Genomic DNA, 15,618 nt, shown 5'->3' with positions numbered 1-15,618 from the left:
AACATATGGAGGGCCGCGGCTGAGGAAGCCTGCTTCAAGGAGTATTTTTAAAATATAGCTGGTGATTATTTTAGATAATGGAGAGGCAGCCGCATTCCACATTCTGTCCTGTCTCCACCCCACCAGTATCTGCCCGCCCTGGCGCTACCTGCCTGGCCTTGCCCAGAATGCCAGCATTTTGAAATCAAATCTTGGCAACTTTACCCCCAAGGCAGGGTGTAGCTTGGGATGAGAGGTTCTTCTTTTGTCTCCTTTTTCAAAACAAAACCAAAGACCCACCCACTCCACGCAGCCCACCTTGCCTTATACCAGGCATAGGCAAACTCGGCCCTGCAGATGTTTTGGGACTCCCATCGTCCCTGACCATTGGTCCTATTAGCTGAGGATCATGGGAGTTGTAGTCCCAAAACATCTGGAGGGCCAAAGTTTGCCTATGTCTGCTGAGGAGGGATGTCTGCAGGGTCTAATCTCTCCTGTTCTGTGTTTTTCTCCCTCCAGACCGAGAGTACAGTCAGAGCCCTGCCCGGTTGCAGCAGGTGGCGGAGACCGAGGACAAAGGCAGGCACCGGCACCGGAGAGCAAACCCGCCTGGGGGCCCCCAATATCTGGGTCAGCCCCCCTGTGACGGGGGCAGTCGGGAGGCATCGCCCAGCAACAAGCAGCGGCTCCAGCTCCAGCTCCCCAAAGCCCGGCAGCCTAGCTGGCCGCACCGCAGCTCCACCAAGGCTCCAGGGGAGGAAGACAAAGATGGAGAAGGGGGCTGGGGGCTGCGGGAGCAAGGGAAGGGCGTGGAGGGAGGAGGGGACAGCTGCAAGCTCCTCTCCCCCAGGCCAAGCAGGAAGCTGCGCTCAGACCTGGTCCCTGGTCCCTGGCTGGTGCCCAGCAAGGAGCGCCTGTCGCGGGCTCTGTGGGGCGTCTGCATGGGCCAGGGGGAGGAGGAAGAGCAAAAGGGGGACTCGGAAAGAGGGAAGAGCATGGAGGTGAAGAGGCGCAGCTAAGCCCAGCACTCTTTGCGGCTCCGCAACGCAGAACTACTCAGTGCCTGGGGAAATGGCCCTGTCCACCCCCATCCGGACTATGCAATATGATTTTCTTTTTTCCTTTCCTTTGCCCGCTCCCCGTATTCGTACTATGCAACGGCAGCTTCCGTCTTGCGCTCCCCGGCCCCCATCCATACTATGCAATGATTCAACACAAACACAAGCCTCCTTCCCCACCTTCCTTGGGATTCTGCGAGGCAATCTTCCGTTTTGCTGCTGCTTCTGCCGCTCCCAAGGACTGCGGTGGGAACATCCCTTATGCAGCCAGCCCCCTGCCCTGGGCGGACTAGAACCTATTGCAGTGCTACTGAAGCTGCGTTGCGAAGATCCCAGGGGGCGTTATGAGAAGTTTTCTCCAGGGAGAAGATCCATAATGGCAGACAGAAAATGGGCTTGCCCATGATTGCCTACCCTGCAATGCCTAGCGCCAGAGGAGGGATGGTGGCCATGTCCCAGGGCAGTGGTGGCGAACCTGCAGCCTAATGGTCAGCCAGGCCTATTTTATATATGATGTCAGGCACAGGAAACTTCAGACTATGGCTTACAGCGACAGAAGAAAGCACCAGGTTTTTAAAAGGTCAACTTTTGTCTGCAAAGGCAGGAATCGGAAGTGCGCTTAGGGTACACTCCTTATTCTTCCTTTGTGGCCCCCAATTAAAATTTGTGTTCAGGGATGCAGGAGAGGATATGTTGTTTGATTATATCCTTTCCAACTTGTGTTAACAAGTTCTATAATTTAGCAGAGTAACATTCCCCTTTTAAACTTGCACAGCGGATGCGTTTGCTCAGGCTCGCTAAAGCCTCTAAAATAAGTTTCATTGGTAATTTCCCTTAGAAAGCATCTTAGGCTAAGCAGATGTTGCTTCTTTGATGAATGTAGTCATAGAGAGAGAGAGAGAGATGGCTGACCAGTCCTGCTCTTTTGTTACCTGGGCAGGTGAATTCACACCCACCTCTAGTCACGTGCAGAGGAAGTCTGTCCCAGCCTAGGAGAAACAGGAAGTTCCGACTGGCTGGTCCAGACATCCCCTTTTATGTCCTCTCTAGGGATATTGTACTTGACTGCTCTTGTGTTTCACATCCCACAATTTGTCTACTTGCACTGGCATGCTTTCGAACTGCTAGGTTGGCAGGAGCTGGGGCAGAGCAATGGGAGCTCACCCTGTCACAGGGATTCGAACCACCGACCTTCCAATCAGCAAGCCCAAGAGGCTCAGTGGGTTAGACCACAGCGCCACCCGCATCCCTTCAAAATTAATATTATCAGACGTCAGGTGACTGACAGCAGGGTGGAGCTGGCCACTGTCAATGCGGCTGATGGAGGGGGTGTGCCACCTCTGGATCACCTGACACCAGGTGACTGACAGGTGGCTGCTGCGACTGGCCCTCCATCCACATCCATTTTCCTGCTGCTGTTCTAGGCTGCTCTCAATTTGCACAAGGCAGTGACTGCATCCAACGGGTCTCATCGGTACTTGGCACAAACCGAAGGTGCAGTGCTGCCAACAAGCCCAGAATGTTCTGTGGGAGGCACACTGGAAGTCTGTCAGCAGTTAGTTAACGGGAAAGGGTTTCCCTGAGACTTGATCGTTTGAAAACCGCTGACTCAATGTTCCATTCACAAAATCCATTGTGGCTCAGTATCAGTTAGAGTGTTGGGGAGCCCAGGGTTCAAATCTCTGGGTGACCTTGGGCAACTCATTATCTTTCAACCTAACCTATCACTCAGGATGGACGCGGGTGGTGCTGTGGGTTAAACCACAGAGCCTAGGGCTTGCTGATCAGAAGGTCGGTGGTTTGAATCCCTGCAACGGGGTGAGCTCCCGTTGTTTGGTCCCTGCTCCTGCCAACCTAGCAGTTCAAAAGCACGTCAAAGTGCAAGTAGATAAATAGGTACCACTCCGGTGGGAAGGTAAATGACATTTCCATGCGCTGCTCTGGTTCGCCAGAAGCAGCTTAGTCATGCTGGCCACATGACCCGGAAGCTGTATGCCGGCTCCCTCGGCCAATAAAGCAAGATGAGCGCCGCAACCTGAGAGTCAGCCACAACTGGACCTAATGGTCAGGGGTCCCTTTACCTTTACCTTTATCACTCAGGCTTGCTGTGAGGATAAAATAGCAGGGAGGAACTAGGTACGGTGCTTTGAGCTCCTTGGGTATAATTGCAACAGATCAACAAACAAACCCATTCCATAGTGACTCATCTACTAAGGAACCCCTAAGCACCTGTTGTTGTTTTTTTGAAAAGCCCACATGTTTCAGAGGATTCTGTAGAATTACTTTAGGGCATGCAGTCAGTTACCCCACACAAACAAAGCACATTGCTGGAACATGCCCAACACTCCTCCTTTGCAGGGAAGTTGACAATTGGTTGGAGTGGGCAATTCAGGGGCAGCCTCTTTTGCCATGACTGATCTTCTCCCAGAAGACTTGCGTGCTTCTGAGGAAACCTCTGGAGCATGATTTGAAAACCACCGGCCTAGTATCCCTTATCACATCACTTTCCAAGACTGCGCAGTGTGGTCTGTGCCACTCTGCTGCTGAACCAACTCCCCTTCGCTGCCCCTTCGCCACAGTTCATTCTTCTTCCCTCAGGCTGTGCAGTGGTCCACCAGCCTCACGGACCTTTCCACTCCACTGGTGCCTCAAGCCATCCCACGATTGCATGGGCTGGTGGTCCATGCCCAGCCGCTCAGAATGCAAGGGTCCTCTTCACTCTGCTAGTGCCAACCACGGTGTGCATGAGAGCCCTCATGCGCTAAAACACAGACTTCGCATGCCATACGGGATGCCTGTGGCTCAGAAGAGCCATGTATTTCTGTGCCATGCGCACACCCAGACATGCCACCACCCGATGCTATGAAAACAAGTATAATATATAGATTCCTGTTAATTGGCAAAGGAGAATGTATTGTCCCAGGCAAGTTATTTCAGCTTCTCCTAATCAATCATGGGCACCGTTTGCTCCTACTAGTGAGCATCGTTTGGCCTTCTGTTCTGCAAAGGCACAGCAAACATGGGGTTGTTGTGTTGGTAAAGGATTGTGGGGTAAAGAGACAGCACACTCCTAGGTTTTCTTTGCAGGTGGCGTGATGGAATAAAAATGAGAGAAATTTACAATCTAAATTTCTCACTACTTTTTTTTTTTAAAAAATGTGGTTTCACATTGCATCTCCTGTTTAGCTCTCAGTTCCTTCTCTGATATATATCTGTGCACAGACACTTCACAGCATATCCGGAGGTGGTGCTAGCACAATCCTGGGGCACACAGGCCAAAATTGTGCCTTGTGTCACCACCCTTTGTCTGGGGAGGGTGGGGGGTGGGAGGTCATACGCATTGCATGCTGTATGCAAAACATGAACTGACATGAAATGTGCATGTGTCCACAGGGTGCATTTGGATAAACTATTGGCAGGGCTTCTGGCTTTATACAACACTGGGGTGGGGGAATTCACATAAATGGGCACATGTAAGACAAACCCATGGGGATATGCATGTCAAAGGCCATGGCACACCTAAGAAGCCCAGCCCCATTGCATTCAGGAGGCCTTCAGTGGACCCAGCATTCAAGCTCAAAACCCACCATGCAAAGCCCCAGAAGCTATCTTATCATGCAATACTATCACCCACACAATGGGCAAAGAGGTGCTGGGTCACACTTCTTCCTGGAGGCTGCATCAAAGTATCCTGGCACCTATTTCCTGGTGCATTTATAGGAGTGGGTCATCTCAGAGGTGAGAAGGAAAGGCTCACTTCACATGCTCAGAAGCATTCTGCAACCCCAACCCACAGTTTTAAGCAATGCATGACATGAGAGTCTTAAGGCTCTAGGACCTGCCCTGGTTGAACCCCCACTTGCAAGGGCTGAAGTTGGTTCTTCTACTGTTCCAGATGGGGAAATAGCTGGCTTTTGGCTAACCTGATTCAATAGGGGGGCGGGGCTCCTGTGCTTTTGAATAATTGTGCAGGTGCCATTTGGGTGGAGGTGGGAATGTCAGTGACACAAGAAATTGCTTTAGATATGTCTGGCAGTGCAGTTATGCCATAGGAAATGTTCTTTTTTAAAAAAAATAAATAAATCTTATAAAATCTATCAATTAAAAGATTCTGATTTTGTTTTTAAAATTGCTTTCGATTTATTGTCTTTGCTTCCTCAAACTGCATAATTCATGATTGAGGTTCTGAACCCTTTTCAGGGATGGAAAAATCACTGCTTAGGCCTGGTGAACTCACTGAATGAATCAAGAGCGATAAGGTGAGCTGTAGTTTGCAGATGATAAGAAATCCCCCAATCCAGCTTCAGTCCTGTGAAAGAACAACAGCGAAACAGCAAACAGTTTTTATGTTTTAATATATGTTGGAAGCTGCCCAGAGTGACTGGGGCAAGCCAGTCAGATGGGCAGGGTATAAATAATAAGATTATTGTTGTGGAATAGGACATCCCTATTTTCCTTGGAGAAATGTTGGAGGGTATGTAACTAGGCTTTGGGAAAGCGGTGGGAGGTCTCTAGGACCCTGTCATCTTCCCAAAGCCCAGGGCCTCACCTGGCTTTGGCAAGGCAGCAGCTGGGGCTGGGGGGGCCTCAAATGTTGCCAAGGGCTGTCAAAAAGGCCTCAAGGGCCACATGTGGCCCTGGGACCACATGTTGCACCATCCTGGTCCAGGCTAAAGAGTTGGCAGGGAAGTCAGAAAACCCTAAAGCATGGGTAGGCAAAGTAAGGCCTGGGGGCCGGATCCAGCCCAATTGCCTTCTCAATCCAGCCTGCGGATGGTCCAGGAATCAGTGGGTTTTTACATGAGTAGAATGTGTCCTTTTACAGTCATACCTCAGGTTACAGACACTTCAGGTTGCTTTTTTTTGGGTTACGGACCGCCGAAACCCGGAAGTACTGGAACGGGTTACTTCCGGGCTCCGGCAGTCACGCATGCGCGCTAAATCACGCTTTGCACATGCACAGAAACGCTGGATCGTAACCTGCACGTGCGCAGACGTGCCACTGCAGGTTGCAAACGCTGCGGGTTGTGAACGTGCATCCCGCACAGATCACATTCACAACCCGAGTGTCCACTGTATTTAAAATGCATCTCTGGGTTATTTGTGGGGCATAGGAATTCATTAATTAATTAATATTTTTTCAAAATATAGTCCGGCCCCCCACAAGGTCTGAGGGACAGTGGACCGGCTCCCTGCTAAAAAAGTTTGCTGACCCCTGCCCTAAAGTGAGGATATGGATAAGCATTTCAGTTTCAACCAGCAAGCTGGAACACCCCATCAAAGTCAATACCTGCTTACAAATCAGCACACAATTTCAATGGCCAGAGACAACTCCTGCTCTGCTGGTTAGATTGGTTTTCTAGGAAAGGCTCCTGCCTGCCACCTCATAAACTGGTTTATTCAGCATGAATTTCCAAACCCTTGGGAAGTACCATGTTGTTCCTTCCAACCCTAAAGTGTTCCCAGAAAAGGGTTCCCAGACGTCCTCGTTTCCCAGGGACGGTCCCCGGATTTGCAAATAAGTTCCTCGACAAATTCCATCCCCAGAATGTCCCTGGATTTCATCTAATGTCCCTGGGAAACGCAGCAGTGGCAGTCTCGCCAGCCTGGAGCAATTGGCTCTGGCTGGCTTCAGGAGCTGCTCGGAAGTCCCCATGTGATGGTGCTGCAGGGGCTCTAAGATGCGGCTGCCTCCACCTTCCATGACCCCAGCAACTAAGCTGTGAAGGGAGGCTTCATGCTGCCTATCAGAACAGCCTCCTAACTTATACTTGCATGCGTGCAAACAGGAGGGGGCTGGGATCTCTCAGTTAGGCAATGGGAAGCCTCCCTTCCCAGCTGAGGGATCCTCCCCACCTGCTTGCATGCAAGTAGGAATGGGATTGGGGCTGCTCCAATGGGAAGGGAGGCATCACGCTGCCCGAGCTCTCGGCCCTCCTTCTCCGCCTTCCATGCCTGATCCACCGCACACCACTTCCCCACTGCCACCACCACCGAAGAACCAACAACTCAGGGGTTGCTCAGGCTCATGAAGAAAGGAGATAGAAGCCTCGGAGGAAGTGGCAGTTGAGATCAAGGCGGCGGCCGCCCCTCTGCCACCACCATCGCTTCAGCATCAACAGCCGTTCAGTCAGTACATATTTACCACCCAAGGATTAGTCCAATTAATCTATGAAGACCAATCCTTCCACTGTGTCCAGCCGTGTCCCTGAGGGAGGTGGATCGGTACTAGCTGGAGGTCAGACAGGCCCCCTCCCTGTTGAACTTCCAGCACTTACTGAAGAATTCTTCTTTATTCTGGCAAGCATTTTAACGGAACTCAGATTATCATTTTAACTCAATTTTATTTTCATTGTGCTGAATTTTTTGTACACCGCTTAGAGGCACTGTAATTAGGCAGTGCATACATTGTCAAAACAAAATAGAATGAAATGATCGGCTGATCTCTGCTCACTGGGTACTGCAGGATTTGACAACAACAACTCGATGTGTCTTGAACGTTGGAGAATCTCTCCTCTGCTTTCACAGGGTGACCTCTCAGAGGGAGGGAGAGGCAGACTGTTCGGAGACAGATCTGATGGACTCATCTTGTTGTTGTTGTTTAGTCGTTTAGTCATGTCCGACTCTTCGTGACCCCATGGACCAGAGCACGCCAGGCACTTCTGTCGTCCACTGTCTCCCGCAGTTTGGTCAGACTCATGTTTGTAGCTTCGAGAACACTGTCCAACCATCTTGTCCTCTGTCGTCCCCTTCTCCTTGTGCCCTCAATCTTTCCCAACATCAGGGTCTTTTCCAGGGAGTCTTCTCTTCTCATGAGGTGGCCGAAGTCTTGGAGCCTCAGCTTCAGGATCTGTCCTTCCAGTGAGCACTCAGGGCTAATTTCCTTAAGAATGGATGCGTTTGATCTTCTTGCAGTCCATGGGACTCTCAAGAGTCTCCTCCAGCACCAGAATTCAAAAGCATCAATTCTTCGGCGATCAGCCTTCTTTATGATCCAGCTCTCACTTCCATACATCACTACTGGGAAAACCATGGCTTTTACTATACGGACCTTTGTTGGCAAGGTGATGTCTCTGCTTTTTAAGATGCTGTCTAGGTTTGCCATTGCCTTTCTCCCAAGGAGCAGGCGTCTTTTAATTTCGTGACTGCTGTCACCATCTGCAGTGATCATGGAGCCCAAGAAAGTAAAATCTCTCACTGCCTCCATTTCTTCCCCTTCTATTTGCCAGAAGGTGATGGGACCAGTAGTCATGGTCTTCTTTTTTTGATGTTGAGCTTCAGACCATATTTTGCACTCTCCTCTTTCACCCTCATTAAAAGGTTCTTTAATTCCTCCTCACTTTCTGCCATCAAGGTTGTGTCATCTGCATATCTGAGGTTGTTGACATTTCTTCCAGCAATCTTAATTCTGGCTTGGGATGGACTCATCTACACAGCTGCAAATAAAACGTTTTAAATGTGTTGTGAAGTGCAATACACAAATGTGATGCTAGGTGGCCACAGGGAGCTATGCAAATTTCAATATATTTTTCAAAACTTTTTTTTAAAAAAAAACACATTTTCACAGCGTTTTTTTTATACGTGTGTAGATTCCACCTAAAGAAAGAGTAGGTGAGAGACAGGAGCTAGCCAAAAGTGAAAGCGCTTGGGGTGGCCCCTTTCTGGGAATTTGAGGATGGCTTAGTGGATCTACTTCCTGCTGTTAGGAGTCTTACATTGCTACCATTGCACTCCACTTTTAATTTTGTCAGTGAATCCACAACTATGGAAAAGACAGCATAAATACCCAGTGCACTCTCACCCGTGGGAAACTAAATCCTGAACTGTAACTTCAGAGAATTGAGTGTGTTCTGTTGTTATTGCTGTTTTTTAGGAGGGTTTGGGATGCCCAGGAATAAGTGGCTTCTAAGTTTTAATGGCTGGGCTTTTGTGTCACTGGGGCAGTGAACTAATGAGAGGGGAAGGGGAGGAAGTTTAGTTGCTGAACACATTAACCGTTAGGGAGAACCACATCTGAGATTAGGACTTTCCTAAAAAGTTAAAAAGACAGCCTCCGCTTGCTCCCCGACCTCTTCAGATCAGTTTCGTGGACTTGAGAGAGATGGGTGTAAAATCTCATCTTGGTGTCATCTTCCCAGTTCAATCCCTACCCTGCCTCGCCCATTTGCTCTGCAGTGGAAAAATATAACGCGCCCATATATAGTACTAAGAATGCTTGCACTTGCAGGGCCCAAAGCAACTTGTGGTGAGAGCTTTAAATCAGGAGAATAAGAGATAGCTCAGTTGGTGAGACTGCAGATTGATTTTGCCTGCCCTATGGCAGCTTTTAAGTTGTTTTTTTAAAAGGGGGAGAGAGATCTTGATCACCAATCTCTGGCATCTCATCTATTTTGCCTCTCTTACTGATACCATGTGAACTCTTGCAATCCTTTCCCTATCTGCTTTTGTGAAATTTCATTCATCTTAGAAAACTGCCTATGTCATTGGGGTTGGGGGGGCGTTGCTGGGCATGGCCAACTCACACCTGCAAACAGTAAGAAGCAAGACAGGTAGCAAAAGATATACATCTGTTTTGTTGTACATGTGTCTGCCGCTGGGACAATGATTTTGTCTAAGGGGCAAATAACTGCTTTGTTTTGCTTTTGCTAAGGACAAGATGATTGCATAATCATTTGAAGTGCTTGACAGGAAGATGAAGACAGACTTTGTAAATATCTAAACCATGTATCATCTTGACGTCAGTGTGTTGCATAGTAGTTATTGTCAGACTAGCACACATTCAAATCCCCACCAAGCCATGAAACTTCTTGCGTTGGCTCATGGTTTTGCAGCCTAACTTACCTCCCAGGCGTGCTGTGAATAACCAGAGAGGGGACAGAATTATGTACACTCCCTTGATCTCCTTGCAGGAAAGGTGAGATGCAAATAAAATAAGAGTAATAATCTTGTATGCTCTTAGTTCTTTGTAACCTTTTTCCCCCAATAGCTTATGACATATATTCTGCTCTTATGTGGATGTCCCTGTGATCAAAGTGACAAAGTCCAAGTACAGTGGTACCTCGGGTTAAGTACTTAATTCGTTCCGGAGGTCCATTCTTAACCTGAAACTGTTCTTAACCTGAAGCACCACTTTAGCTAATGGGGCCTCCTGCTGCTGCCGCACCGCCAGAGCACGATTTCTGTTTTCATCCTGAAGCAAAGTTCTTAACCCAAGGTAATATTTCTGGGTTAGCAGAGTCTGTAACCTGAAGCGTATGTAACCTGAAGCGTATGCAATCCCACCAATGGGGGGGGGTGAACCCCCACACCCCAATGGCACTGGACATATGCGGAAGAACATTTTATAATTTTATTATTTATTAAATTTCTATACCGCCTTCATCTGAGGATCACAGGGCGGTTTACAATATAAAAACACAAAAATGCATCACATAGTAACAAACATAAACAATAACACCCCAAACCCATTATTATTATTATTATTATTATTATTATTATTATTATTATTTAATATTTGAAGAGCCTGCTGGATGAGATCAATAGTCCAGTATCCTGTTCTAGCAGTGACCCAGCCAGCTGCCAAGATCAAAAACATTCTTTTGAAAGCACATCAGACCATGTTGCATTTTCTTGGCAATTGCCCATCTACATGCCTATTCCATTTAACAGCACGATGTGACCATATTCCAAATTGCCTGGACAACACGGACATCTTGCTCCACATCCTGGACACCACTCAAGATTAAGTCCAGGGTCACTGTGGTCAGTTCCATGACCAACTGCTCTGGTCATAGTCATTTAAGTATCTAGGAAAGGGTCTCCTCTGCTTTTTCCAATTTCCTTGTGAGAGATGATTTGAAAACATGTGCGCGTATTTCATCTTCATCCGTTAACTAGCTGGTTAAAAGGCAGGTGACTAATCAGCAAAAATGCTTGGCTCTGTTGACAGCAGCACTCTGCAAAGACAGCTCCGTGTGGCGCTCCCAGTGCCAGCTGCCAAATCCATACTGACTGCAGCAGCTAAGGAACAGCGAGCGGATGCCTCTGGGACTGTGTGGCAGATGGCACATTACAGCGCAGCCTCTGGGTGTAAATCAGGATAGAAACCGGCCTGCTGTTTATACATGGTGCAGCTCAGCCCCGTTCACATGTCCTCAGCTTTAGTTGTGTGAACTGGCCCTTACAGGTTCAGGAGAGGGACCCACACAGGTCTTCCACCTAAACGTTAGGCATGGGACACTCGGAGCTCTGCGTTTCTTCTGTCTGTGCCATTCCACTTTCGTTTCCTTTGCAACAGGCGAGCTGCAGCCTGCCAGCCCTGGCAGATTGCCGGTTCTTCCATGCCCCTCCCTTGCCAGTGTTGAGGGTTCCAGTGGAGTTCCAGGCAAGCGTGCTGGGACCCATCTGAGTCAAGGAAGAATGCAGAGCAGGGAATCCTGTTGGTCCTGGGAATGGAGAGACCTGGAGGGAGTGTCTGAGGAACCAGCGCACCTAGGCTGAGTCACAGCACGGAGACAGGATTTAACAAGAGATGGGGCAAGGTTGTAGCTTTTTCCATTCTGCATAAATATACTGAAGTAGACACACATTCAGGGCCAACTGGCCTTGAGCTCAAAGGGGCCCTCAAATTGGGTTTTCCTGCATTTGATGTTTTGCAACGTGTTTTCATGCACATCAGACTAAAATGTGATATTCACTGCTTAGAGATGCAAATTTATGCAGATAACGTATTTTGATAGAAGATGTACTTTTTGTTATGTGATACAGATTTTTGTTAATTGCTACTTTTTTAATAATAATTGTTAATAGATACTTTTTATTTAAAAATTCTGATGGCAGAAGCTTAGATCATGATGTACCGGTACATGTTCCTCTCTGATCAGCTGATTATATAAACAAACCTTCCCTTCTGCAAAGGGGCCAGGTGTCTCTGAGAGGTCCTGCATACATCTGAGGCAATTGTGATGGCCATGAATTTATGAAACTGTGATGGCCTGGCCAGGGGGCTGCATACACACCGTCCATTTAAAGCACCCTCCAAGAAATCTGGGAATTGTAGTTTGCCCCCTCTCAGAGCTACAATTCCCAGCACCCTTAAGAAACTGCAGTTATCAGAATTCTTTGGTATGTGTGTGCTTTAAATGTGCTTTAAATGCATAGTGTTTAAGGGTGTGGTGTGGACTTGAGCCCAAGGCATTTTGTGCGAGGCTACAAATCTCCTGCTTCTTCGCTTCTTTTAAACACTTAAAAATAAAATTTAAAACCCTTTGCTCACAAGGTGGCTGGGCACGTTACAAAGTACTGTGAGCTGTGACATCCAAGGCAACTACCAGAGTTTCATACTTGTGGGGTCACTGGAAACTCATCTCTCTTATTCATGTCTTCATAGCACAAAAACACAGCTATAGAAGGTGAAGTCAGCAAAGTCCTGTTGTTATTTTATTTTTTTTAAAAAAATAAAACCATACATTACCCAAACCAAATGGAAAACATATGCTCTTCTAACTGAGCACACTTTCCATAGTTACTCAGCAAAATGATACCGTGATAACCATCTATGCGACAGTTAATTAAAGCAGCCAATTTGCCAATTCTGCCCATCTAAAGTGATTTCTTCAGCCATTCTGGAGCATGTTAATGACTCCCAATGCTTCATTCCAACAATCTTGTCAGCCACTGAAAGATTTTTCGATAAGGGTCTTATCACTACAAGCATCTGAATGTGTTTAAGGATCCTGCCTCACCTTAATCCCAGTCTTCACAAGAAACGTGCCAAAGCTCTGTGACTCGTAGGTGCTCCGGCCACCACAGAGATATAAACTCCCCATAATTTGGGTGTCATTTCCAGCAATTGAGCGAAGTAGTTTTGTCATCAAGAGGGCTGTCTCAATTGCTTTTAAACATACTGAAAGGTAAAGGTAAAGAACCCCTGACAGTTAAGTCCAGTCGCAGGTGATTCTGGGGTTGCAGTGCTCATTTCGCTTTACAGGCCGAGGGAGCCGCCATTTGTCCACAGACAGTTTTTCTGGGTCATGTGGCCAGCATGACCAAGCTGCTTCTGGCGAACCGGAGCAGTGCATGGAAACGGTGAGCTCCTGTTGCTCGGTCCCTGCTCCTGCCAACCTAGCAGTTCGAAAACACGTCAAAGTGCAAGTAGATAAATAGGTACCGCTCCAGTGGGAAGGTAAACAGTGTTTCTGTGCGCTGCTCTGGTTTGCCAGTAGTGGCTTAGTCATACACGCCAGCTCCCTTGGCCAATAAAGTGAGATAAGCGCCGCAACCCCAGAGTCAGCTATGACTGGACCTAATGGATAGGTGTCTCTTTACCTTTACCTAATTACTGTAATTGACTGGAGGAGAAGGTTGTCCTCCTCAATGTTTCCTAGAGCTGGTGGTGTTTGTGGTGTGTGTATCTTGGTGCTCACAACTACTGCCCTGGTCAACTGTGCCGTGGCCTGTTGGCCAGCTGAGCTTACGCTTCTGGTTTCCACTTGCCAGAAGACTTCAACATACAGCTACAGGTTGAACAAGAGACTAGTGCAACATGTACAATGTATATTTAAAGCACTAGGTTACCACTTTAAACAGTCGTGGCTTCCCCAAATAATTCTGGGAGCTGTCGTTCATTAAGGGTCCTGAGAGTTAATAGGAGACCCCTATTCTACTCACAGCACTACAATTCTTAGAGTGGTCTGACACTCTATCCCTCTGCTCAGGGAACTATGGGAATTGTGGCTCCGTGAGGGAAATAGGGATCTCCTAACAACTCTCAGCACTCTTAATGAATTACAGCTCCGAGAATTCCTTGGGAGAAGCCATGACTCCTTAAAGTGGTGCCATAGTGTTTTCAATGTATGTCATGAGTATGGCCTAGATGTATTCTGATGGAGCACCGGGAAGTGTGTAGTGATCATTGCTTCATGTATTATGGGTTATTTATGTGTATGTACACCGTGACTAGGGTGTATCTGTACAGGTAGCACCTCTAGTGTGGAACACATCGTGCTCTTTCTGGAGTAGTTTGTCCACCTTTGGTCCCCACCCTGCACTCAGCTCTCACCTGTGGCTCCTAGAAGCTGTAATGGTAAATGAGATGTGGGTGGCACTGTGGTCTGAACCACTGACCCTCTTGGGCTTCCCAATCAGAAGGTCAGTGGTTCGAATTCGCGCAACGGGGTGAGCTCCTGTTGCTCTGGCCCAGCTTCTGCCAACCTAGCAGTTCAGAAGCACATCAGTGCAAGTAGATAAATAGGTACCACTGCAGTGGGAAGGTAAATGGCATTCCCATGCACTCTGGTTTCTTTCACGGTGTCCCGTTGTGTCAGAAGTGGTTTAGTCATGCTGGCCACATGATCCGGAAAAGCTGTCTGCGGACAAACAGCGGCTCCCTTGGCCTGAAAGCGAGGTGAGCACTGCACTTCATAGTCGCCTTTGACTGGACCTAACCATCCGGGGGTCCTTCACCTTTACCTAGAAGCTGTCGGCATGCGACAGTGGCCACACCCCAGAAATAGCTTTGACTGGCCAGCTAAATCAGGTGAGGATAGCTGATGGATCTCAAACCTTCATTGAGTTAGGGACTTCCCCTGCATGCGAAGACAGGCTTGGGCAGATTGAGTGGACGAAACCAACAGTGAGTCCAACAGTCAAGAAGGTGGTTTCTGTGTGTGCTGCAGAAGGAAGTGAGGGGCAGGTGGGGCTCGTCCACCTGGGAAGGGAGCTCATCGAAGAGAAGGAAAACTCTGATCCGAAACCTCCATTGCCTTGTGGGATATCTCTGGGAGAATAAAAGGCTAAGGAGTAAAGCCTACTCAGATCCAGAGTGGAGTCCCTAAGACAGTTGAATGGCGTCTTGTGCGCCTCCTTCTGGCATCTCCTGCAGCCAAGATGGTGCCAAACATATTGTTCTGCTTTCCTTTGGACCACATCCATGAGGCGGAGAGGGGTATTGTCCAGGGTTATGAAAAGCATGAGAGAAGACTCCTACGCTCATATCTCCAATAGGATTTCCATCTTTTCAACTGGCCACAACACTTGTGTCTTTAAGACAGGTAGTTTTTATTTGCGCAGACATTAGTTGATGATAATGTTTGTTAGCGGTGCCATACGGAGAAAAACATCACCTGCTGATTTCTGCAGACCATCCATCATTTGGCAATCCTGCTCTCTAGTGAGGCAGTCAGGTGCTTAAGAGACACTGTAGAAATAATTGTTGCCTTGTTTCTTCTCTCTGGGGGACTGGCAAAGCTGCCAGATACCTGGACAAGAGCAATCGCCTAAAAATGAAGAAGTGGGAGAAGTATCATCTTCCCTGGCTGTCCCCGTTACGCCTGCAATTTTCCCCCAAAGGATGCACTTTGGGGAATAAGTGAAGTCCCATAATGTGGGGAAGTGCAAAAGAAAAATGGCCAACTGCCTAAATTCAAAAAGCATTTGGGACTTAGACACATTCACAGAACTGTTGAATTGCAAGGGACCCTGAGGGAATTTATTGCCCAACATGGTCTCAAACCCACAACCCTGAGATTAACAGTCTCATGCTCTACAGGCTGATTTGAGTCACTCTTTAGCCAAAAGAGCC

The 15,618-nt window shown here is 48.0% G+C and overlaps 1 protein-coding gene and 1 long non-coding RNA gene across 5 annotated transcripts in view; one reads left to right on the top strand and one right to left on the bottom strand.

The window, feature by feature from the left end:
• The window catches only part of MAGIX (MAGI family member, X-linked), a 41,379-nt gene extending 37,213 nt beyond the window's left edge, over positions 1 to 4,166 (top strand). For 3 of the 4 annotated variants that reach the window (XM_082205426.1, XM_082205425.1, XM_082205428.1), the window contains one exon: positions 499 to 4,166. In XM_082205426.1, the coding sequence (XP_082061552.1) occupies positions 499 to 998 (500 nt within the window). In that variant the 3' untranslated portion in view covers positions 999 to 4,166. The remainder of the gene's footprint in view (positions 1 to 498) is intronic. The other variant, XM_082205427.1, reaches the window with a different exon arrangement.
• The window catches only part of LOC309522359, a 205,901-nt gene that overhangs the window by 107,904 nt on the left and 82,379 nt on the right, over positions 1 to 15,618 (bottom strand). The window lies entirely within an intron of this gene.

The sequence above is a fragment of the Podarcis vaucheri genome (assembly GCF_965113315.1).
Source record: "Podarcis vaucheri genome assembly, chromosome: 17".
NCBI classification, from domain to species: Eukaryota; Metazoa; Chordata; class Lepidosauria; order Squamata; family Lacertidae; genus Podarcis; species Podarcis vaucheri.
Note: the sequence above shows the minus strand (reverse complement) of the source record. Positions and strands in the feature narration are given on the sequence as shown.